General features: G+C 37.3%; 1 protein-coding gene across 1 annotated transcript in view; it reads right to left on the bottom strand.

Annotated features, from left to right (window-relative positions):
• LOC124167136 (hemicentin-1) overlaps positions 1 to 27,259 on the bottom strand; it is a 693,290-nt gene that overhangs the window by 375,365 nt on the left and 290,666 nt on the right. Inside the window, exon 4 of the mRNA XM_046544934.1 lies at positions 1,288 to 1,473. Coding sequence (XP_046400890.1) covers positions 1,288 to 1,473 — 186 coding nt within the window. The remainder of the gene's footprint in view (positions 1 to 1,287; positions 1,474 to 27,259) is intronic.

The raw sequence follows: 27,259 nt of genomic DNA, 5'->3' as shown, positions 1-27,259 counted from the left end.
TAATTGCACAGCAACCACTCCTCTGTCCTTCTCTTAACTTCCCTTACGGATTCCATATTTTTAAAATCATCACACATCTTATTGAATGGTTTGGTAACGTAAAGACTTAATTTCCTACAGCCTTTGTGAGCGTAATATCTTTGAACTTCATATTTATATGTAGATTTATGGTTTTTTGGGAATATCCCGCGTCAGGTTATTAAAATGGCCGACGTTTCTTCTCCTATGCTAGGAGAAGAAACGTCGGCCATTTTAATAACCTGACGCGGGATATTCCCAAAAAACCATAAATCTACAAACATGGACCGCGAAACCTTTAGTAATTTCATATTTATATACTTTTCAATATCACGTATCTCTTCAAATATCACACAGGATAACAATATCTACTTATTCCTTTTTGCAAAAAGTATTTTATGCTATCTCTCTTTTGAATTGAGAGAGAAGAAAGCGGGGATCGGGTTGGTGTGGTGGCTAGAGTGTAGGCTTCCCACCACGTGGGATTGAGTTCAAATCCCAGCGTTGGCAGAGTAATATCAGAGACTGCCCCATCTCTGCTTGAATGCTATGTGGAGGACATTCCAAGCGCAACACTCCGTCCGTCGGATAGGAAGTTAAGTCGTGAACCCCTGGGCGCCTTTTGCTAAGAGCATACTGATGATGACGCCGGGTTTTTCTCCACCCCTCCTGACCTACCATTCCCTCATGGCGCAAATGATCTAAGCTATCGACCGCCTCCTCCAAAAAATACCAACCGTACCATGCCGAGAAGAAAACATTAACAAATTTGTCTACCTTACCTCCGTACTCATCTGAACGTACAACTTCGCCAGATTATGAGATAACATAACGCAAAGGTGGAACTCATCTACGTTTAATTACTGAAATTACTCTTCGATTAAATTGTACATTTACTCCACTGCTGTAAATATCAATTTGACTAGACTTCTGATGATAATTAGTATCCTAAAACCTGTGAACTATCATCAATATGTTACCGGCCATCGAGTTGGTGTGGTGGCTAGAGTGTTGGCTTCCCACCCCGTGGGCTCGGGTTTTAATCCCGGTGGTGGTAGAGAATTTTCAGAGAACATGTGTGGAGGAAATTTCAAGTACAATAGTCCGTCCGTCGGATGGGACGTCATGCAGTGGCCCTCTTGGGGCCTTGGAGCTTCTGTCTTATATTCTTTTGGAGATTATTATAATAATTATAAATTATAATACAACTTTGCCTCCTGATTAAAATTTTAAAAGTATGCACATGGATGAATAGTGGTGCTCACTCACCGATGAACCACTTGAGCAGGGGCGGTGGATTGCCGAATCGTGAGACGCAGGTGAGGCTGCCCTTCTCGCCGAAGGAGGCGGTCACGTTGGCCGGCGGAGTGCCTGGGCTGGGGTCCAGGGGGCTGGGCACCTCGCTGCCCCCCACTGTCGACCCGTTGTACTCCAGACGGGGCCTGCGAGGCGGAACTGCAAACGGAAAAAAATAAAAAGAAATGAGCATCGCATACAAGCTGAGCCAATAATGAAATATTCACACTTGCAAGCAATTTCCTTTTTGGAGTAGTAGTATGTAACATTGAAATAAATTATAGAGTCTAAAAGTTTTCATTGCGAAAGTTCAACATTAAATGTGCACTATTTAATTTTACATTATGGTCCTGTTAAGCGGGATATGAGCCTATGGGATATTGTATAAACATCCCAGAAATTCAAACAAGATAACGTGCATTTCAAACAAGAAATGTGTTGGTAAGTAAAGGCAGAGTACGGTAGCAAATCGAACAGAAAATACGTCATCTTAAGCTATTAAATGAGTTTGACGACGAAGCCTAAATACAATTAGCTAACTTAATACCTCATAGATAATGAAAATAGACCCAAAATAGAAGGTTTAAAGCCAAGGTAAATCAATAAAATGGAATTAGTTACAGTAAAGTGTATATGGGCTTTAAAGAAGAACTTGCTAAGATTCAGCCGACGTAAAACATCCCCTTTTGCTAGAAGTATCGTTTCATTCACCGCCGCTATGGCTTTAAGTCAGAGCCGCCAGGACGACGCAATATTTCGTGTATCCGCCATGCCAATTTTCGTGGGGCCCTTCTCCGGCCAAGTTAGGTAATCAGTATCACCTTGAACCGAAGGATAACTTCCAAAAACTAAATACAAAAATAAAGAAATAAAACTTTGTAAGGTTCACTATTATTTAATTATGGGCACGACCCGGGTTTCGTAACTTGGTTACATCGTCAGGAGACTGAACTTACATGCATCTTATATTTATACACACATGACAGCGAGGACATCTATCGGAAAAGGAAAGGACTGGTTGAGAGGTGGGGGTGGAGGTAAGCACGGAATGGAATAGGGGGGGGGGAAGGGGCAGCCTTGATTTGGGACGAGGGATTTTCCTGTGAGGATAGGTATCTGACCAGCGAGGGGAGGGTGGGGTTAAAGTGGGTGAGGAGACGAGAGCTAAGGAAGGTAGCGGTGTTGCGGAAGAAAGAGAGGATTAGCGGGGTACATTGAGTTATCCAAATTACAATAGTCTATGGTAGGTCATTGAATCCGGCTGTGGATGGTGCGGGAATGGGTTAATGATTCCTCCGAAGGACAAACCTTACAAAGTTTTATTTCTTTATTTCTGATATGGAGAGGTTTCACAAAGTAAAGCCTGAAGTTATCAGTTAAAAAAATACAAAATACAAAAAAATAAGGATATTCTCTGAGTAGTAGGTAGTAGGAGTAGGGTCCCAGGTTCGAATTCCGATTGAATACTTCAAATAACCTCAAGAAAAAAATTACCACTTAATGTAAGTATACCCAAAGATATCTTACTATCTACTCATTTTAATTTAAAAACTCTACAACTCTTTTTTCAACCGACTTGCAGTCATCATCAGGCACCATCACCATTTCTGATCGTATATCTCGCACTCATCATCATACCCGTTGATGATGACATCTTTGAGTATGTTTTCACAATGCTTCTCTACGACATTTCTCCCGAAAAGTTCACTTCATTACAAGTAATTTTCAAAGAGCAAGGTGGGCCAAGGAAATAATATATATTCCCTTATTGTGTTAAAATGTATAAAAAACATAAATATAAATTACTGGGAAAATTTTCAATGCTTTGAAAATAACAGAACAATATATTTTAAATTAAAAACTCCTTCAAAAATACTCGATTTCAATGGTAAGACATACCAACTATTAATGTTAATCGAGATATTTATATGTCAGAGGTGCAAAAGAAGTACAAAATATTGTCCATTTGTATATGTAAGACAAGGAGAGTAAAGAAATACGATAGGGTATTATGTTTATCAAAGAATTTCTTTTCTTTGACGAGGCGGATTCAAATTCAGACATGGATTCATAAATCGTTACCCAATCCAATATTAGGCACACAGAATAACTATCAAATATACTAGCATTATTTCGATGAATAGTCAATATGAGAATAAAGAATGAGAATAGGAACAGGAAAGTAAATGAATTGCAGAAACTTATTTATAGCCTCCTTCAAAAGCTTCAGTTCCAAACTCACTACAAAACCACAAGTATCCTTTAGAGTGACCTCTGACCCGTTCAGGGGTGAACTTCATTGCATCCCTGCAAACAGCTGTCATTGGGCTCCATCGATTTGGGAAGTAAAAGCCTTAATTGCTCTCAGCCACAGCGTATTTAAAGAAACACAGTTTCCAGGTCCTTCGTTTAATCTCTTTTTTCTTTGCAACCGTGATCCTTCGGCTTCAAACGACTATCCTAGACAATGACTTTTTCACATTCACCACCACCGAGCGCCTTTTGTTCCCTCATTCCCGTGCGTCGTTTTTTGTTCGCCATCTAAAGAGGCCTGTTTTTGGGACCTCTGCGATGGGGGTGAGAATGGGTTAAAAGCAATGGAAGGAGGAACTCCGCACAGGTAGATACGTTGCTAGGGTAACAGCTCTGTTTTTCTCAGCATTGTGTGTGCTCTGCAGCATTGGCTCCGTTAATCTCTGTGTAAACACGGTATCGGGAAGGACGTCAAACAAGACCTCGTGGAGAGCAGACGTCGTAATTTTCAGACTGCAGCACGACGACGACATTGAGAGAGATTTAAAGCTCGTAGTTGGGAAGGATTTACAACTTTTTAGTTTTTGTTTTGTTTCGGGATTATTTTATCTGTGGTTTCAGGGTTCTTAACACTTCGAAAAAGGAGCAGTAGGAGTTTTATGCTGTCTTTTGTGCCCTCAACAAAGGAGCTGAAAAGAATTCCAGGATAGTTTGGCAGGACTTTAGACCTAAAAGCACCTCGTTTGAGACGCTGAGATTCACTGAACTAGAGTAAAAGGGAATGGAACCCTTAAGAAACTTTTTAGGAAACCAATGAGAAACAAAATGAGAAAAAGACAAATAGAGATAGCCTGAGTGAAAGTAAAATACTTAATTAAAGGAGTGAAAAATAAGCGTAGGATTGAAGCTATGAAATACTTAGCATTATACGCATGTTGGGCAGTTTGAAGGATTCAAAAATATCCTAATTTATATTAAAAAATGGGGTTGAATTACCTCGCGCCATAATTTGAATGAAATTTAAGACTAAGAGTGATATATAACGAGGAGGTAGTCCAGTACTTTAAGGAGAATGAAGTTAAGTAACCATAAAAACACGAAAAGAAACGTACGAGCAAGTATGTGGGATAGGGGCGAAATTTATTTTACATAAGATATAAAACCATTTTCTATTCACAAATTCTAAATATATATGCCTGAGCTACGGCGAGACATCGAGTTCAGCTCAAGATATAACTGGCAGAATTCCAAAGATGAGCCTTTGCCAAGAATAAAATGCAAACATGAAAAAAGAAATATTTTTCATGCGTTTTAAGTTTGACGAGTCATAAAGCTGCAGCAAAATATTTTTAATTCTAGCAAAAAAATCCTTTATGGCGAGAAAACGCGGATTCTTAAATCAATATGGAGGATATTTATATATTTAGCAGTTTTTCGTGTGGAAACAAGTTAGTGAAAGATTTGAAATTTGAGGTTGAAGTTGAATTTTGGAAAAAGTTGACCGTTACCTGCACAGACACAGACGATGTAGGTAAGAGCGCCATATTTATCTTGAATTTCTCCCAATGCTAAAAAAATCCTCTTCCAAAATTTCGCAATGCGAAGCCTCACATGGATATCAAACGCTGAGGTGTATATTTTGTCTAACATTTCTCATGTATTTTTTGTCTTACATTCTCATTTCTTGATCAAAAAGTTTCAAATTGATGCTAATATTATTTTTAAAAACATGGTTACACAGATGAGACGGGCTAGTCTTTTTTAATGAAAAGAAAAAATGGTATAATAAAAATATTTTCGATGCTATTAAAATAATAATTTATTCACGAAATGAAGATTGAAACTAATTAAAAATATCCATGATAAAAACTAAAAACGGTGGTTACCACATTTTAATATGAAACTCCTCTACCGACCATGGTATCGACATTCTATTATATTTTCAAAGAATTAATCTGGCTAATAACCATCATTTTCTTTCCAACAGTATATATATGTATATATATTTTGAACGGTCATTCCTCAACTAGGGCGAGACGCAGAGGTCAGCTCAAAAGATAGTTCACGTATGAACCTTGAAAATGTCATAAAATATCTAAACCATGGTCGGTAGTGGACTTTTATATTAAAGTAAGAAAATTACCATTTGTAGTTTTTATCACGGATATATCTCGCATTTACAACAAGTCAAGCCTGAAACGAACTTATACGCAAATTAAAACAATTTTTGGGCGAAAATGAAGGGGGCAAAAAATAAAACAATATCTCATTAAAAATGAATATTGATAAGGTAATAAGACATGGCATTAAGTTTTATTGGAGGGACATTTACGTCTTGACCACGACTTTCGGAATGTGTGGAATGATAGCGGAGCGGCGGGACAGAACACAAAGCAAAGCCACCGCAGGAGGTGATTTCGATATCTCGCAAAGACCGCGTAACACGCCCCTTCGGTCTCATCTCGTCCCGGTCCGCCGTGAGTGATTTACGTTGATTGCCCACGCATTCGCCCGGTTCCCACGAGAGGGCAGAGATCTCTCGGCCGCAGCCTCCACCTTGAACACGACTAAAGCGACGCAAGTCGACGCAGGCGGCGCTCACTGCCCAACCGATTAAACACATATACACTGACACTCCGGAGATACCTTCTTCAATGTTAGCGAGCTGCGATGACCATAACACTGACAGAAGGGACAGCATGAACGCCTCTGGGCTCTGAACACGTCCCTGAAGACTTGTTATTTTATCCCTGACACCATGTATCATGTTCTCCTATCGTATTCCCTGGGAGTACATGTAAACAAGACCGATTTTCGGCTTCCGCGAATGTGACCAAGACTGCATACAGGACGCTCCAGGAGGATTCTGCAATACTTGATTATTTATTTATTCAATTATTCAAAGACAGCTAATACGGTCTTTGCAATAAATGTAATACTTATAATCTGAAGCTTCAGCAGATATAAACTATAAAAAGGATAAAACAAAGATTCAGGATAAGATGGCTTGTCAAAGCTTTCTATTGAATGATCCGAAGGGTATTGAGAGATTCAGAGAAGGGTAGAAGAAATGATTTAAAAAAAGGTAGGGAGTCTGTGATAAAGTGATCTCTGGGAGGGAGAAAGACGGAATTCAGGTTGGTGTAATACTTGACACAACTGCAATAAGATTGAATTTGGAAAATCCGAGATCACGTCACCAACCTAATAAGCCTGATTGGCTGATTCCGACGACAGTGTTTTCGCTCATTATGTTCATTGCATTTGGATATTGTTTTAATTTAAATTTGATATACACGAAGAATGAGACCTAAAAGAGACACGCCTGGAGACTTGTTGTTTTATCCACGACACCATGTATCATGTTTCCTTATAGTATTCCCTCGGAGTGAATGTAAACAATACCGATTTTCGGCTTCAGCGCATGTGACCGAGATTGAATACAGTTTGAAGTTTAAGGAGGAACCTGCAACACCAGATTACTTGATATATCTTTAATAAGTTAGAATTTGAAAAATCTGAGATCAAGTCACAAATCTGTTGTTCGTTATATTTGAAAGTCTTTGGTGATATACAACGATTAAAATTCGATGGATATCCCCATAAGACTTCATTTAAAAATACTATTGTTTACGAAGTATATAGATGTGACTCTATTTATTAATTATTCTCATATTTATAAGGCATGATGGGGAAAAATAGAAGATTGTTGAATTTATCCACGATATGGTAACAAACAGATATAGCCTTATGGGTTTGCCACTGGTTATTTAAAATATTTTTTAAATATATTCCAGAGAGGGTGACTATTCTACGATAAAATCTAAGAATGGATAAGATATATAAATGCTACAAACTAGCCATTAATATCGTCCTCTGATGCAAAACTTCAAATGCAGTGAACAGTGATTCAACAAATAATAATTACAATCAAAAGTCTAGAACTAATGAAATTTTAAAATGAAATATTTCCCAAGAAGATGGATTTGATTAAATTTAGGCGATTTGAGGGATATATGATGTTAGAAATTAATTATATCACTGTAACTAATTAGAAGCACGCAACGATTAATCACCGAAAAGTGATGGATAGTCTTTTCACCTAAAGATCATTTATTCAAAAATCTTTATTTTCTACATCTCTGCTTTAACTCCGTAAAGATTTATTTTCCATGTTTTAGAAAGTTTTTAGGGGAAAGATTTATATAACAAATACGTACTCGGCGTTGGACTTGCTTTTCAGTTCCACCACCATTCATATACGTCCAACCCAAGGTGAAACCTCATTTTTCTCTTTTGAAAGACGCTTACCTTACCCGTTCCTTACTCTCTATGGACTTAATACAGTTCTCCTTTCCCTTGGAAAAAGGAATCAAAACAACAGATGACGTCGGCAGAGAGTCATTTGTTTTTCTCTCGGAACGAGGATTGGCATAGGAAGGAATAATCATGCGGATATCCAGGGAAAGTTCTGTATTCTTCACACTATCCGACCATATATTTGCTTCAACTACAATATCTAGACTATTTTTTCGTAATTAATGAAAAACACTAGCAGTTTGTAAAGGTAAGTCTCACTTTACAATCAAAATGTGGAAAAGAAAAGTTACGTCGGAATATTTTACAAATGAGTCCATCATGAGTTCACTGCATAAAGGAAAATTGATTACTATGTACCAAGTGGAAGCCTTTACCCCGCCAGATACCAATGAAGTTCATGTTCGAGAGCATTCAACTCTCGCTTGCTTTAAATAAGAAATAAACTAAAACATAATTAGCATGTTAATAATACAATAATTCCTGAGTATTGGGGTATATATTGTGGTACATACTTGAAGTTTGCATATTAAGCTGAGTTATTTGCATATCATCCAGATATTTTTCGGGGAAACAATTGAAAGCCACAAAGCATCAAATTAGGGAGACGGAGCAAAATTTGAAGAGCCATTGAATATGAAAATAAAATAGAAATGTCAATATGCAACAGCAAAGCATGAAATTAATTTTGCGAAAATATTTGCACACTCAGGTATGGACGCATTGTCAAACCAATCGACGCTGAGCTATAGGCATCGATAATCAACATGATCATTGCTGCTAAAAAAGAAATGAGTTTACCCGGGGGATTAGCAAAGACTCAACTGATTGCTATCTCTACATTGGGCAATTAGTAATTATTCATACGACTAGCCAATGTCAACTCTTGTAAAAATAAACAGTCACGATAAATTTCCATTTTGTATGCTAATTCATTGTTTTGGAAAATTTTAATCAACCGATCTCTCTAATACTGGAATATAGAAAAAGATTCCGAAAAACTTATGTTAGATAAAAATATTTCACAAATAAAATGTCGACGCTAACAGTAATTTACACGCAAGGAAAAATAAAAATAAAATGGAATTGCATTATGAAGTACAATAAATTCGATAAGTACTGTATGAGATCAAATGCGATATAGATACAGGTACTGCAAAGTATCAATCAACCATTATAATCCCCTTGTATAAACTATATTCTGTTCCTTATAACCTTTATCAAGCACTGCAGTATTACAAAATATAATATAGTACGGGGCATAACAAAGAAAATTTGATCGAATGTTTAATTAGTTCTATTACATCATCAATAAAGACACTGAGACCTGTCATGGACATTGAAATTGGGTGCGAAAATTACTATTGACGAGAATTAAAAAAAAACTAAATTGGTGAGATTTCTTTTACATGGTTTGGTTAATACAGGATTTTCGAAGTTTTTTCCCGAATTTTTTGTTCTTTTTTGCTGTTTATATCTCTGTTCTAACTAAAAGTGATCACATTTAGGGTATTCGGCTTTATAAGCCACTGCACAGTTCACCACAGTGACCATGTTCCTGAAGTTTCATGGTAATGTTTTTAATGATATCTGAAAATATGTTCGGTTTGACATTTATTTACGATTATTTGTATAACTTTCTTGAAAATACAATTTGAATTGCGTACATTGAGTTGAATTAATAGTCAATTTAAACGAAAATGGATTTCATACACGCAAAGATCACCGAAAATATTTTGATTATAATTCTTCGGTGGTGAAAAACCTCTTCCTGAACTGGAGCATCGATTACCCATATTCTCGCATTTTCTCCTGCTCCGACGAGGAGATAATACATAATTGAGACATCGATTCAGCGAGAGGATCTCCCAGGTGTTGTAGCCGTGGATACTAGCATTTTGGCGCGGTGAGTCCATTTACCACACTCTGCCCTAATCCAAATTCAAAGACTTTTATGGCCTTGGTGGAGGTGGGCTGGTATTCCACTAAATATTGGATCAGCAGCTTTACCAGCAGCAACTTTTGTTTTCCCGTGTCCTCTCCTTGCATGGGTCGAAGTATCGTCTTTCGACCCTTTTAAGTCGTCTGCAGTATCCTTTCACACACGGGATCACTTAAGATCTAACTCTGGAAAATGGGGATAGCTCAGTAATTCTCCTGCGGAAACCTCACTTTTTTCATTACTTGGAAATCATTTCAAAATCATTACATTTGTAGGAAGTCACTTTCTCTGTTTAATATCCATTGAAGTACCTTTGAGGTGTTAAAAAAACTGCATGCCAACTATTTATACCCGTTGCGTTAGAATGCCAGAGGGGAATGAAGGGAGTATTTCACCCTATATTAATCTATGAATCATTATACAGGGTGCGAAAACATAATTTCCTTTTTTCAAAACTTGTCAAGTCCCATTGTATCGATCAGAAATTATTTACTTGTTTTTTTTTTAATAATGTAAGCATACATCTAAAGTTTCATTTCACACACTTTTGTAAACCAAGCCAGGGAAGGTGACGTCCCCCATTCTCCAGACACTGAGTAAACTATTTTCTGGCGTTTGTCATGACTGTTACCAGCATATCAAGGCGTATGATGGCAATTCATGTGTGCACATTCCCTGGAACCTTTCAGGGTCCAGGGAATGTGCACACAACCATGAAATATCAAAAAATTCAATAGAAAAAATCAAAAGGGGCCAAATCGGGAGAGAGGGCGGGCCATTCCAAATCGCCCAAGTCAGGTAACTTAAAAATCTTTTTTCATATTAGATACTTATATAAAGTTTGATTTGTACAGGTGAGGTTGGAGTTCACTACAGACGTAGCCTCAGGCGCATGATACAACAAACTCAGGGTAGAGGAACCATTTAATATCCCTGGGCTCCCTCACACTTCGACATAAGTAATTAGTTCGGGAGTGTCCGTCACCCGGGATTTGAACCTGGAATCCTCCGAACTCAGAGCCCAACGCTCTTCCAACTGATACTTCAACTACCCCTGAGAGCCCATGTTCTTATTGCAATCAAATATATTCGATAAGGAGTCTAACGTGAGATAGCGAGACTGTTGGGGTGTTCAGATAATCTTAGGCTATTTTATGGAGGTTTTAATAATAGAACAAAATGTCTCACGCAATACTTTAATGGCCCTAATGTACCATGGAGAATTGTTTAAATTAGATAAGACGGCGTCATAAGATCAGGAAATCAAAATAAACTTCAATTCATAGTTGAATTTTGTTCTCATTTTAGAAGCTGAAGTGTTTTTAGCTTTGCAAGGGTTTTAAATTATAAATAATTAAGTAATGAGGAAAAAATCCATAATGAACACATCCTTAAGGAGAGAGACAATAGAATCAATAGACAGTACTAGATGACGGCATAACAGTCGCGTATTTTTGCAAAATGGTATGGGCGTATTACTGATTTAATTCAAACGAAATGGATACGCAAGTATTGCTTATTCAGTAAGGCACGAAAGTATTTGATAGACTCAAATATATATCTTTTTCGATGTAACTGATGATTTCTGGCTTAAATGTGTAAAACCGCTCCATTATGGTAAATGAAAGATAAAATTTGTTAGGTTCACAAATGTATGTGAAAAAGAACGACCCGCGTTTCATGTCATAGTAATATCGTTAGGCCTGTACCTTAGGTCACCTGACGATACGATGTAACTACGAAAGGAAACCCAGGTCCTGCTGTTTCAAATATATTAGTGAACCAAAAAACTTTTATCCTGTAATTTTCCATATTTCTTTCCAAATGAGCTCAAGCTTTTTCATAAATGTTACTGATGTCTACGCAGAAATAGTAGTTAGCAATGATTTTTTATGAGAATCTGGGTAAGAGATAAAAAGGTAGATGATAATTACGTGTACATTTTCCATAAACCTGCCGAAGGAGACGCAGAAATGCGTTCTGGAAGGTAAAAGGTGGAAATCCCAGCCGCCAAATGGCAAGAGCTTAGCGGACCATGTAACAATGTCAATCGATATATCGGGCGAGCAGATACAACCCAGGCTTTCGCATGCGTAAGGCAGCTCTAGACAACCTGAGGAGAAAAGACGGATCGTGAGCAAGAAGGTTAAGGGGCGATAGAGACAGAAGTTAATCCCTTTCGTGGGATTAGCTCCGGGAGGTTGGTTGAAGTGCAGTGTTCCTTAACTGAATATACCTTAGGATATATTAGCTTTCTAAGCAGGGATCTTCAATTTTTGCTTGAATGGTCACTTAACTGCAAGACCAATAGAAGAAATCGTCTGTGCGATTTACGACATGATAGCTTGTTAAACGAAAAATGGGATGGTTTAGAGAGACGTTACATGAAAAACCTGACCTACTTGCAACGTAAGAGGTCAACGGAAACGAGTTTAAGCTTCACATTCGATTGAATGGGTACTGTTAAGTGAATATTGAAGACTATAATTGAATAGAACATACGCAAGGATGAACTCCGATAGAGCCTGAAAGCAGTGAGGATTATACCAAAAGTACTCAAGTTTTTACGTAAAAATACCCCATACCTGTACGAATTATTCATCCCCCGCAAAAAAGTTACTGGAATTTCCACCCGCCGTGTTTCTGACCTTCAAATTCCCCAAGCCCGCATCAATATATATGTCAAATCTTTTCATCCATCTGCGTCTAGATTCTGGAACTCTCTTCCGCCAAATATAAAGACGTCACAATCACTTCAGTCGTTTAAAAGAAAGCTGTACTCCTATTTGAAGTCTGGGGATTCATTTAGTCTCCTCAACTCATTAGAGTTATCATCTTAAAGTTGTGATGCTATCAAAACTCTCTACATAAATGTGTATATGTATTTGGGTGTTCATTACTGTCTAAGTTAAAGCTTATATTTTTGTGTTTATAGTATTGAATATTTTACATTTTTGTATAAATATCTACTATTTGTTAGCCTAGCAATAATCTCCATAATGCCTTATTTTTGTCAAAATGCCTTTTATTAAGATGTAGAACATTTCCTGTATTTTCCATTTTTTGCTCTCATAGGTTTTACCTGGAGCATAATAACAAATATTTTATTCTATACTTAAATGTTTACCTTTGTAAATTGTCAAAAGCTCCAAATAACATCAATTTCACATATATAAAAGAACCCGGATGTAAACATAATATCTAAAGTCCTCTAGAACCAAAAAGTAATCATTGATTGTTGTAACAACTAGAGGAGCTACACTTATAACTCAGACAGAGGTCCTGAATACCGTGAAAAGAGAGGTAGCATTTATCTACCGAAATACTCTTACCTGATATCTATTATGCAATAAATCAGAGAGACAGATGATAAATAAGAGACAGATGTATGAATGAGTAATCAATAGAATTCAGTTTGGAACTCTTTTATTAACCAGCGTACCTAATTCATGTCCATTTAGTGTCTCATCAAGATGATACTACGGAATTCATCTTCACCTAGAAAAATGCCTTTTAAATGTTGGAATACGGTCTTTGTTTAACGTAGGTACTTGAATGATTATTTTCTACCCCTGAAAAGTTATATAAAAAGCTCCCAGAATGAAGTAAATCAACAATACAATAACCAGAATCATGATACAAAAGTACTCGAAAACTTTCTCAAAAGTAAAAAAATATTATTTAGACAAAATTGACTGAATCGGCGAAGTAATTTCACTTTTATAAGGTCATCATGTAAAGAATAACGCATGATCGTCTTAAACGGGTATGAATGGCTCTTTACAAATGTTATTCGGGACAGCTCATTATTAAGCTTGGCCCTATGTGGACGATAGAACTATACTTCTTACAAAGAATCTTCAACCTATTTAAATGTTAAGACTATTAATAGTACTACCATTCATATTACATCAAAAATGCTAAATAATTTTACCACAAGGTTACGCTAGGGTCCATTTGAATTCGATCATTAATTTCTAGCACAGCAGAAAACTGCTTCCTTATAAGCTGTTGTTAAGATATAGGGGAGGATCATGATCAACTGGTTTTCTGCTCATTGGCATGTCGAAAACACCACAGTTGTTTCCACCTCATCCTGTCCCTTGTCTCCTTCTTGAGTTCCTCATACCTTTTCTTTAACCTCACAGCGTCTCTCATCTTTAGCCTTCTTCATCCAACGTGCCGTCGACTGCTATATTTAAAAGCACCTTCCCTCTTAAAATATGCCGGATCCAATTTCCCTTTCTCTTTCGTATAGTTCTCAATAATTTTCTCCCTCCCCAACTCTTTCCATCACCTCCACATTCCTCTATTTATCCACCTATTTCACTTCCTCCAGCCTCCTCCACACCCACATTTAAAAAGAGTTGATCAATAGAGGAGCATATAAACATTTATTTCGGATAAAGATTTTAATTAAACATTTCATGAAACTCAACAGTCAACAATGCCAAGATTGGTTTGACGCTGCTCTCCATTCTTCTCTCCTATCCGCTAGTCATTTCATAGTGACTTATGTATTGTTTTCTACATCCACTTCCGTCCATTACCCTTCTTACCTTCCACATATCCTTCTACAAATGTTTTCATTAGGCAATCATGCCTCATAATGTGACGTCTACACCCACACTTCAAAAGAGTTAACAGAGGAGCATATAAATATATTTACTCCGGATATATATTTTAACTAAGCATTTCATGACACTCATCACTATCAATCATCACCATCATAGGCAATCATGCCTCATAATGTATCCCACTAGGTGGTACCGTTTCCTCCTTAAGATTTTTAGAAGACTTCTCTTTTTTCCCACTCTTCTTAGCACTACATTACTCAATCGGTCGATCCATTTTATCCTCATCCTTCATGGCACTAGGAAGAGTATATGTTTGGGAAATATCTTTCTATTAAACAGTAAAACTGTCTTCAAGTGCCATTATTAAATTGCCAATAGGTCATCATCCGAAAACAACGGGAAAGTTTTCTTCCATCTCAGTCATTGATCGTTCGTTCACCTAATCAAGGAGTAGGGAAGGGTTGGGAGAGGTAAACGCATTCAATTGGGCGGGCGGTTCGTATAAGAGAGAATGGATTTGATGGCGGAGGCAGGAAGATTGAACCAGGCGACTGATTGCAATGGGCCGGAGGAAATTCACACTGGAAGAGGAACGCACATGCTGGCTGGCTTTCAGAATGGAGAGTGCGCCCAGCCGTCATCTTTTGTTTCTCAGAGCTCTTCAGGCAAGAGGTGGGGGGAGGGTAGGAGTTGAGAGACTGAAGTTGTCTGATTCCCTCGACTTATGGCTCCAGTATGGGATCAAGACCTCAATTTTGAGTACGGCTAAAGGGGTCCATTCAAATGGTAACTAAAGGGGGGCCAAAAATGACTCGAAGCTCAAGTCCCATGAGAAACAGACAACGAAAGATTTCTCGCGTTGAAAAGCAAGTTCGTAGGCCATTTTCGCTCAGTAAAAGTATTTGAGGGGCTCCAGCCTACAAAGTATACTGTAATTTGAAGATGATTGAGGGTGAATTGACATCAAAGGAAAGCTATACGAAAAACAACGCTGCTACTAAAAAGACTAGAAAATAATGGCAATCATTGTAATTGAAAAAAGTTTTAAAAGAATAAACAAAATCTACTTTTTTTAAGCTAAAATCCGATAAAAAAGCACAAGTAAATCTCTGATTCCCCAAGAAATCAATTTAAGAGCGGGTAGTATGCATTATTTCACAATGGCTATCGATTAAAATGAAGTGAATGTCGCAGAAATATTTTGAATATTGAGCGGGTTGATTACGATCGTTAATCATTCGTTACTTAGCGTATCGCATAAAGACAATCACTTGAAGAATCTGCCGATAAAAACTTATTCCTAAGAGCTTTCGCATTATATTCCGAGTTCCAACAGAGACGATAAAATAATAGAGATAATTTGATGAATTGATAGCTGTAGAGATCAGTTTTTCTCCCGGACAATATAGGACATGCTATGTCCATTGCTTGATAATGAATGCTCGGACGTACTCAGGCAGTGATTACTCTTAAAACACGTGAAAAAATGTTAAATTCGTGAATTATTTCACTTATACACCAATTGAGGCGGTTTTCGGGTTAGTGTGATGACGTGAATATGATTTTTCTTCCATATTATTCTCTCTTCTAAGTGAATCTGTAACTTAAATACAGTATTTTTCTTTCCGTCAGTCTCATTCTTTATTATTCCACGGTAGCCAATCGGGTAATCTCAACGATCAGTTTCTTTGGCACTCTTAAAAAACTTCGTTCAATTTCGAACAATAAAGAACTTAAATAAATGCTTGGGGGACTCTTTTTTCACGCATATATTTATTCTTCTTTTTTATGTTCATCTGCATCTTCATAATACCCCGCAAGCCGCCTAAAAGGCGTGTGGCAGGGGGTGTTAGGACACCAGCCGTTTACAGCTAAAAAAAATGAAGTGCTCTAACGAAATCGGGACTAGCGTTTATAAATATCCTTTACGTTTCGGGGGAAAAACGAATTCCCATATCTATCCGCTCGGCAAATCATCTCACCTTAATATATCGCTTCTATCGGACCTGGAAATATACAGTGGCTCTAATATTATGTTCTCTGTGTCGCTCTTAAAGATATCCATTCTCAATTGTTCAAGCAATCTAAGCCTAGCGCGCTGTTAATGGCTGGTGATCTATCACATCTCGTCACGTGCCTATAGAGGCGGCTTGCAGGGTTAGTGTATGCGTTTATATGAATTGTACGCTTCGAGAGCAAATCCAGGCCTGGTAACATGTTAATAAGGGAAACGAGGTTCAAGATCTTCCATGCCTCCGCACAGCTTCCCACTTTCCTCCGGGTCCCTCGATGCCAGCCTTTCCTTCTCATCCCCCGAGACCTCTCCTACCCGCAACATCTCCAGCTCACCCGATTATCCTCAAAGGAGAGCTCGTTTGGTAGTCCCAGCATGCCCCCTTTCTCCGCGGCGAAAGCGGAATTTGTTGTTTCCAAGGAGATAAACATTGAGGACGCTTCTCGCCGTTGCCTGGTAGCCATATTTTTCTCCCCTCTCCTCTCGGGAACGGCTTCTGCGTACGAGTATAGCATTAGCTCTTTCAGCAACACTTGAAATATTTTCCTAAGGTCACGGTGGCTACTCAGGAAGTCTTCCATTTTAAAACGCAAACATTTTGTAAATACTGTCAACTTCCGTTGCTACTACTGTTTTCGAATGCATTTTAAAAAGCTAGAACAATCGATGATTTAAAAAAATCTCAGTGTTCATATATGCTTTATAACAACGAATTAGATTTCTGACCAGGAAAATTGTTTGAGATAATTGGAAAGAAATTTTCCTTTGGAAAGAAATTTGAATTCCAGGAGAAGAGTGGATTTTTTTCTTTATTGAATTTTCCATGCTTCTTTGAACGTATGATTTTACGCACCACATGAATTCTGCAAAATATGATTATTCTTTCTATCACGTATTGTTTAGATTGAGGTACAGCACAACTTAGAAAGGGGGAAAATGAATATAATAAAGCCTATCCGTTCGATAGTCACGTTTTTAGTTGATACATGGCCAACATGTGGCAAGAGAGGTGCTGCTCTAGCCCTGTATCATCCCTAAAGATACGATGAACTCCATAAATAATGGATTGGATGGAAATTATTGATAAAAATAAATATACGTGTGCACTTAGAATTAACAGAATATTCACGGAAGTAGGATATTACCAAATTTTCTGCTCTTCCTTTTCATACAAAGCACCTCCGCTTAGCCAAACTACTATCATAGTCGACAAAATACGAGCTGGCGGCGGAGGACTATGCAGCAGGAATACAGAAACTTGTCACACGTTATGACAAATGCCTTAATTTGCTTGGAGATTATGTTGAGAAGTAGTCTAAAGTATCCTCTTTCAAATAAAATTTTTATGTTTGTTAATATTTACTTTTGTGTCTTTATTTCACGAACGGGTACTACTTTCCGGATGACCCTCGTACAATAGAGGTTTTCAAATAAAGTTTCAAAAACTTTTTAAAAAATCGATAATTTAAAAAATAATCTCATTGTACAGAAACGCTTCATATGAACGAATTATACCCCTGACAAGGGAAAGGATTTTGGCTAATTGAAAACGCAGAGAGGTCGGGCACGATATCGGATCAAACATTTGAGGTGAGCGTCAACAGAACAGCGTTGACAACAAAGAGAAATGTGAGGTAGAATAATGAAATTTCGGGCGGAAAACCGAGTGGCCGATGGCTCTCGACATTTATGGGCAAAAACGAATAAAAAATTCTAATGAGATTAAAAGAACATTTTTTTTCGAAATAAACAGGCAGGGATATATATATCCGAGACCGAAATTGAAAAGAGAATTAAAATGAATTTTTGAATTTAAGCTTGGGGATGGAAAACTTTTTCCTTCCTCCGAAATGCGACCGGCATTTGCATTCCTCGCAACGAATTAAAAGAGTTGCCAAAGCCAGCCATTGTCTGCTCTCACAATTGCCTTGCGGAAGCAGACGAACAATTAGTCCTGGGCATTTGTTCGACGCCGCATAAAGTTTACGCTTCCGTCGAAGTTTCAGATTTTCAAAACGAACGCAAACGGAAGAAAAAGATGGAGGGATTGCTTCACACATGAACAGAGGATTCGATGAGAGAGCCCTCGTCTCGACAAATAAGAGGAATACCAGACTCTTCACAGCTTTTCTTTGTTCGGATAACTTCCTGCGGCGGATTAGAGGCACAAGTTTTCTCGAGAATCAGGAGGAAAAAATATAAATGAACAATAGGTTTTTTCCTCATTCAATAATACGATCATCACGAAAAAGATGAGTTTGAGGAAGGCAAGTTTTTTTGCAGATCGATAGGAGGAATGAGGCGTTGAACTAAGTTTTTATTTTCGTTCGTGTGTACAAAACTTCATAAACTCAATAAGAGGAGCAAGTGATCGGGTGATGGGCTGTTATTTAATGTGAGATATCCATCGAAATGACTCGTCGAATATATTTTTCAGGAAAATATCTGGCATGCAAAGTTCATATTATCACGCTTACAGATTGCAATTAAGTCTGATTAATTGATATTATCATCATGTATTTTTTAATACGAAACGCTTAAGACAATAATTCACCATTGAAAGATATCCGTGAATATGTGGATCTATTTGTAAGGAATGCAAAAACCATAACCATAAAAAATTAAACCGTAATAGAGATGACAGCTCAATTTCACTCTGATGTTCAAAAACAATCAGGAATATTTTTATCCTATTAAATTGAATATTTATAATTTCATAAAGGGATAAATTGTCTGTAAAGCAAGTGAAAAGTTTGACTGTGAGTTATTTAAAACTAACCATTTATACGGCTAATTTCTAAATGAGATAAGGACTTGATAAGATTACGGTTGGATAATTTACTTAATCAGGAGAAACTAAAAATCGTGTTATAAGGAAGAATATTTGGAAAGAGAAGGTGGAAGACAACAGGTATTATAGACGGTATGAAGTTCAGCAGACCTTTCTGACTACTGACAAAAATAATACCTTAATGCTTGAATAGCATTGTTTTTAACTTCTTAATAAAAACGTTACGATAAAAAATAAAGGCTTTGTCAGGTTTATCGATGGATAAGAAATGAAATCCGTACTGATATTATTGGAGTAATTGTGGTGCATTGTCAAGAGCTTGATATATCCTCTCACTTCAGAGATTCCTATTTCATTTTCCGAAGTATCTCCCTCCTTAGAATTCCACATTATACACTATTTTTATGACTTGATAACGCACTCTGTGGCGAACACAGGACATTAGCTGACAAACTACCATGCACGGGAACAAGGAGTACACCCGCATGGAATGAAAACGTCAAATATTTAAAGATTAGATTTTTAATGCAACAGTAAAAACTTCCAGGCATGCCATGAGACAAATATGAAGGGTTTCAAGATGTATAACTACCTCCCACGAGATGGCAAGGCCATCGTAATACTATTGTTTACCAGGACCAATCCTTTGTGAAATGGCACCCGAAAGAATGAAATTATCGTGCTAAATTAAGCAGAGCCCTTTAACAAAAGGTGTCGCTGGCTTCACATTCCGTGTCGCCTTTTCCGCCTCTTTTCACGTTCAAAAAAAAAAAACACTTGAATGCTAGTAGCGCGAAATTCCTTCCCCACCCCTTTCGTCATTCTGCTCCGCTCGAAAATTCCGGTGCACCTACGTGCCCCGCTTGCGCGCACATCCGGTTTGCGTCACTTCCTGCCGTGGGTTTCCCCCCGGCTCGGAGGTGCTGCCCCACCCGGCCGATCTCGCAAATGCAATTTTGGGCTAGGGACACGTCTCTCTCTCTCTCTATCTTCGCCGTTTCGATTGTAGTACGTTGTTCATGGTCCACGGGGGAGAGAAAATACGTGATGTTTGAAATTGCATATGCATAGCGATACATATGGAGATGGAGTCGCAAAATGAATCGGAAAATACTACACGCCTAGAATCCCCACAATATGGAGGATATTAGAAGATATTTAAGTTTTATTTTGCTGGTAAGGCGTTATAAAAATGAAATACCAAGGGAGGGAAACGCCAAAATTCTGCATATTATTATTATTATTCTTTATTCCACAAGATTTACTTGGAGGTCTGCCAGCGTCGGGCCTTGCCAAGACGCTGCCTCAAGTTACAATTCATTTAAAAACAATCTAACTGTTCTACATGTATCCAGTACTACAGATTTTTGAATGTTATATATTGTGTTTCTTTTAATTTTTAATTTTTCAATTCCAAAATTGAGTGATGAATGTATTATTCCTGTTGATGATATTACTATGGGGATGATGGTGACCACGTCCTGTTTCCAGATAGTTTTTATTTGCCTTGCGAGGTCTTGATATTTTTGTTTCTTTTCCTCGTATTTCTTCTTAAGGTTGTGGTCAGCCGGAACTGCTATTTCAATTATAAAGGTCTGCTTTTCTTTTTTTTTAATCCAGATTATGTCCGGTCTGTTATGCTGGACAGGTTTGTCTGTGTAAATTGTGTTGTCCCAGTATAATTTGTAATTTTCATTTTCTAGCACTGTAACAGGGGTGAAAAGGTAATATGGTTCATGATCCACTTTTAATCCGGTAACATACGCTATTTCTAAATAAATAATTTTGCATACATTATTGTGTCTTTTGGTGTATTCATTACCTACTAGATTCGTACATTCGCTAATTATGTGTTCTATCGTCTCACTCTTTGCATTACATTTGCGACATAAGTCATTTAATACGCTTCCGTCTTTGATTATATATTTCCTATAATTCTTCGTACCAATTACTCTGTCCTGAATGGCTACCATTGTCCCCTCCGTTTCCTTATATAGCTCACCTCTTTGTAACCAGGCATTTGATAGTGAGGTGTCTACGCATTCCTGATGAAGAAATTTGTGATGTATGCCATGTACTTGCTTGCTTCTCCATGTGTCTTCTAGCTCCTCTATTTTTTCTTCATCTATTGAATTGTCTCTGACATTAAGCTGGAGTGGTGTTGCTTTATCATCATTTTTTACGACTGACTTATAGAGGTTAGTCGTCTCGCCTTTCTGGAAAAAGTAATTTCGAAATTTATCTATAATTCTGTAATGTAGGCTCTTAATGCGTATTAAACCTCTACCACCATTTTTTCTTTTAATGTATAACCTTTCGACAGCAGCATTTGGATGATGTGATTTGTAATTTGTTAATGCTTTCCTTGTCAATCTATCTAGGTCTTCTAAATCCGTATTAGTCCAATGAATTACACCAAATGTATACGTTAAAGTTGGAACAGCAAATGTATTTATGGCTTTTGTTGTATTCCTGCTATTTAACTGCGTTTTAAGTATAAGTTGAAGCCTATTTTTATATTCTCTTGTGACTTTTTCCTTAATTTCTTTCTGTGGGATTTGAGTGTTCTGCAGTATGCCAAGATATTTATATTTTTCATGTTCTTCCATGTTTTCGATTTTTCCGCTATCTAAAAGAATATCTTGCCCTTTAACGTATCTCCCTTTATTAATTTCTAATTTTCTGCATTTATCTATTCCAAACTTCATACATATGTCATTACTAAAGCTCTCCGTTAATTTCAACATATAATTTAACTCCTTCTGATTGTGGGCATATAGCTTTAGATCATCCATGTAGAACAGATGATTAATCATATGTGTCTGATTTCTATCAATTTTTAATTTGAATCCATATTTTGTTGAATTTAATATATTTGATAATGGGTTGACAGCTAGGCAGAACCATAATGGGCTCAGTGAATCCCCTTGAAATATTCCTTTTTTTATTCGGATAATACTACTTTGAATTTGACCTTGAGAGGTATTCAATACCAACTGAGTTTGCCACTTGCTCATTACTGCGTTTAGAAACTCCACAATTGAAATATCTATTTTGTAAATTTTTAAGATTTCTTTTAGCCAATAATGTGGAACCGAATCGTATGCCTTTTGGTAGTCTATGTATGCTATCAATAGATTTCTCTTGGCCTTTTTCGCAGTGTTCATAATTACACTGTCGATTATCAATTGCTCTTTACAGCCTTGTGATTTCTTTCTACATCCCTTTTGTTCCTCCGACAAGATGTCATGTGTCTCGATATGCTTGTAAATCTTTTTTGCCAAAATTGATGATAGTATTTTATAGATTGTGGGTAGACATGTAATTGGTCTATATTTATTTGGGTCCATTGTATTATCGGATTTCGGTTTTAGGTATGTTATTCCTTGTGTGAGGAAGTTTGGTGAGGATTCTGGGTTTTTAAGGATCTCGTTTAGACCAAACGCTAGACTTTTGTGGATGGATGTGAATTTTTTATACCAATAATTCTGGATTTTATCTGCCCCTGGTGCTTTCCAACTTTGTGTGTTTCTTACACTCTCCGATACATCATTTTCTGTAATTTGTATTGCACCCATTTCTTCAACTTCTCTCATCCTATTCCTCTCTTCTTTAATCCAACTTGCCCCTTCTATCCTTAGATCAGCATCGTCAGCCCATATACTCGCCCAATGGGATTCTAGGTCAGCAATGTTTGGGTGCTCCAAAATTTTTTCATTTGCTTTAATTAATTTCTGATAAAAAATTTTCTCATTGTTATGAAATGAGCTATTATCTGATCTTCTTTTGTAGCTCTGTAAGTATCTCTTTAGTCTAGAGCTGGTGACCATGAGCTGCTGTTTTTGTTTATCTAAGTACTTGGCGATTTTTTCCTGATGATCTTTTTCTTTATCCTTTGTGTCCAATTTTTGGAATACACCATTCAATCTATTAAGGAGTTTTCTTGTTCTTACTCCTTGATGATATTTTGTTAACCTTCCTATTTCTTCTCTTAAGCATGCAATCTTATATTGTAAGCGTTTCTGCCACGGGGGTATTCGTTCCTCGCAATGTTTTTTATTCCTTCCCGGTGAGTCAATTTTTTGGCAATGCAGACGCAGCACTGCAATAGCTGCACAGTAAATCATCGAATGTATTTCTTCTAGGCATGCATTATGCCTAACTTTCTTAGATATAAGGGAATTTACGGATTTTAGTATTTCTCCTGTTTGTTTGCTAGTCTTTAGCTTTGGTAACCGGGGCCTTGCTGTTGGATGAAGACCAAAGAATTCTATAATCGCCTTTTCAACTTCATTTTCAGCTTTCAGGTTCCTGTTTTCGTTTTCCCCCTCAAAAGCATTACAGACGTATGTTTCATTAACAGTGATGTCCGTGTCATTTGCAGGAGCATTACGTACAGATTGGTCTATAGCATTGATGTCCAAGGTCATGGCTTCGGCTGACATTCCCATTCCATTATCATTCTCATTACCACTATCAGCCTCCCTCTGGATATCCTCTTTTATTTGGTTTAATACTGTTTCTGGGATAAGGTTTCGTCTGATTATAGCTCTAACCTGATCAGAAAGTCTTTGTTCCGAGACGTTTGCCCAATGCGGGAATTGATTAACAAAGTTATTCCTGAGGCTACTGCGATAACCAGTTAGATCTGTTTCCAATGACGTTACCTGATAATATGTACGCATGATAAACGTGTTAATTTCTACAGTCCATTTTCGGCGTACTCTGGGTCGTCCTGCTTGCGTGGTCCCAAGACTGTTATTATTATTATTATTATTATTATTATTATTATTATTTTTATGATTGTATTACAGAAATTGTTACAAGTCGACCATAATGTCGGGTATTGTCCAGCCAACGTATTGCCTAGAGGTTGGAGAGGGGGTGGGGGGTCCATCGCCTTATTATTTATTAAGGAGGCCAGGTGAATTTGGATAATCAATGCTTGAGTCCACACAGCACATAAACATGATTAAACTCGAACAATAAATGATGAAATGTGTAACATAATGAATGCATTCAAACCCTGTGCACAAATTCTAACTTCCGTATTAATTCCGTAATTCGTTGAAAAAAAAGAGAAAATATACCTTTGTTTACTATTGACTTAACAGTAAATTCAATACGAATCGTTTCAATGGGGTAAGTGATTTTGTTCAATTGGGTATTTGAATTTTTTTCTGATTGAATCATCGGATTAGACTCTATGGTATGCTACATCCAAAAGTTATAGGATATAATCTGCAATAAAACTGCGAAGCTTCGTCTGGCTTGGCTAACAAACAACAAAAATTGATATACCGACCATAACTCTCTATGCCACTCAAGCTATTTTTCCGTTCAGTTACCAGGGATCTGAAATGCCTCTTCTCTAGAAACAGCCAGGAATAGGAGAACAAGAAGTCCATCTGAGAGCCTTGGACATCACGTTACCCTTCAGTTGTGGCAATCATACACCTTGTCTTACACTTGGGCAGATATAGTCAGTGGACGCCAGAGCCATTTAGCAGGTACGAGTCACTATTAAATTATTGTAATCATTTTTAATAGAAAAAAGAAATACTTCATTAGTAATATCAATGTCTGCCTTGAAGTATCGCAGGCATTGGCATAGAGAGCTGGATCCTTCCCACTGCACCTCAAAAAAGGCATTGGGAGATAATTATGATAATTAAGTTATTGTAATTCATTGTTAAGTTTATCCATAAGATGGGGGAGATTAGCCTAGCCGGTACACATCCCGAGTGAAGCATCCTCTTAAAAATAAATCTATAAAATATGAGGTGGCCCAGGAGAATGACCTTGGCCATCTACCCAGTTTGTATGATATTCAAAAGGCTGTAGCTTAGTATGACGTGAGCTCTTCCATCACCTATTCAAACTAAAATTCAGGTTGAATCGCTGAGAGAGTGAGTGGCCCATAAAAATAATTGAATTTAGATTTTTAGTACTTTTATATTCGATTAGATACCAAAAACTAATGTAACACGAAAATTAAAACTCACTTCAAATGAAACCATGACGATGGAATGTAGTCCTAAATTAGCAAAGACCAATTCCCGTAAGAAGGAAAGATTTTTAATTTTATCTCTCATAAAAGGAAGTGCTTGCTTCTTAACCCTTTATAATCCAATGTTGCTTCTAAGCAACATCAAAAATGTTTAAAATTGCAGCTCTATTTAGGAGATATCTGAACTAAATATTATTTTGAAGTGTAAAATTAAATGACGAAATATTTAGCTGCCGGGATAATTGTCATTGAGTGTAAAGTGCTCCAAGTTTTCAAAATGAAAAATCTTGAAATTTGATTTCTCCCAGAACAGCTCTGGGTTAGAAAGGGTTAAAGATAAGAAGGGGATGGGCAGAGTGCAAATAAGGGTAGGAGATCGAACACTTAAGTACGTGCATCCGCAGTTACGTATGAACTTGTCCTATGAATCACAAAAACTCTCTTGTAAACAGCACCTACAATAATAGTTATTCTATTGTTGAGTGTCAAATTAGATGTTTGGGAAAAATTTGACGAGATGCATTAATGATAGACAATTGGTGAAAACGCCTCCAAAAGAAAATTTTTCTTTACTGCTCTATAATTAAATATCTCTCAGCATCTGGTATATAATTTACCATGGAACTTTAATACGACGACAACGGTGTGAGTAGAACTCATGAGACTGTTTATTTCGTATTATTGCGATTGGTAAAACCCCGTTCTCGGGAGTTTCACTTGGCCTAATTTGAAGTGTTATTAACGGTACAAATACACAAAATAGTCCTAAAACATGTCACACGACGCATAACTTTTGAAATAAATACTCGAGGAATAATCTTATTTGCTAACTAATTAAACAGGACCGTCTAATTTGCGGTTAGAGACCCGAAAAACCAAACGCCAATACACCAAAAACTTAAACTTACACAGTTTTTTAAGTAAAATTATTAACAAAAATGAGAGCTATGGATACTGTTTCAGTTCAACTGTGAAAAAATCGCACCCCTATGAGCTCTTGCCTGGCGTATTTACGCAAGGATATGAAACGCGAAATTCACAAGGACGACTTGAATATATGCATTCAATTTGATTAAAAAATGAATATGCAGTCACGGAATTAGACCGGAATATTAATTTCGCAGAGATTCAGCATGCATATTTTTTTCCGCCATTGGATACTCGTAACTGAAGAGAATGGGGTTAATACCATACGACAGAACGTGAATTTATTTTGAAAATGCTCATCAACCCTCAATATATACGAAATGACAAGAGGTTCCTCACATAACGTAGATTTCCTCACAGTACTGTCGTTCGAGAGGAGGGAATTAAAACTGTATCACGCGAATCATGATGAATTTTAGATTAGCGAAGGGGCAAAAAATGACAGAAATCCACAGCACTCATTATTTTATGCAAATTTTGCTAAATTTCCTGCGAAAAAAATGACTTCAATTACAAAAATTTTTCCATTCGCGGATACGTGAAACAATGGTGAAATTATTTCCCATCCGTCCTTGATTGCATATTGTATGCAATAAACGAAGTGGGCTACTTACGTGGTGAACTTTGCAAATAAAGCAGCATCATTATATAGAACTTTGAGGTACAGAATGCGCATTAAATGACTGGGCATTTCAAAGATACGCGATAAATAAATTGGCATTCTCAAATTGATCAATTGAAATCTTGAATGTTCGTTTTTAACCCGAGGCTAGTATTTCTCTAAAAAAAGAGGCCACAGGGTAGCACGAGAAAGAACACAGGAATAAACAATGAAGAAGCATGAGCTGGGAGAAATGGATTGATAAAGGCTATTATACACTGGGCATATCCTTGCTTAGGCGAGCACTGAAATTTTTTTTTAATTGCGAGAATGCGAGCATGGAATTAGAGGAGTGGCTATTTTTCCATCTCGCATCCATGCATTCCCGCATGTGTTATAGCAATTCACCGCTTTACACGACGCAATTTTGACTGCGCATTCGCACATACGTCAGATTGCGCAATGACGTGCCCCGAGTAAAATGACCTTAAGGTAAGGTGAAAAAGGTAATTC

This window comes from Ischnura elegans, chromosome 10 (genome assembly GCF_921293095.1).
Source record: "Ischnura elegans chromosome 10, ioIscEleg1.1, whole genome shotgun sequence".
Lineage (NCBI taxonomy): Eukaryota > Metazoa > Arthropoda > Insecta > Odonata > Coenagrionidae > Ischnura > Ischnura elegans.
This window is presented reverse-complemented; position numbering and strand designations above follow the sequence as displayed.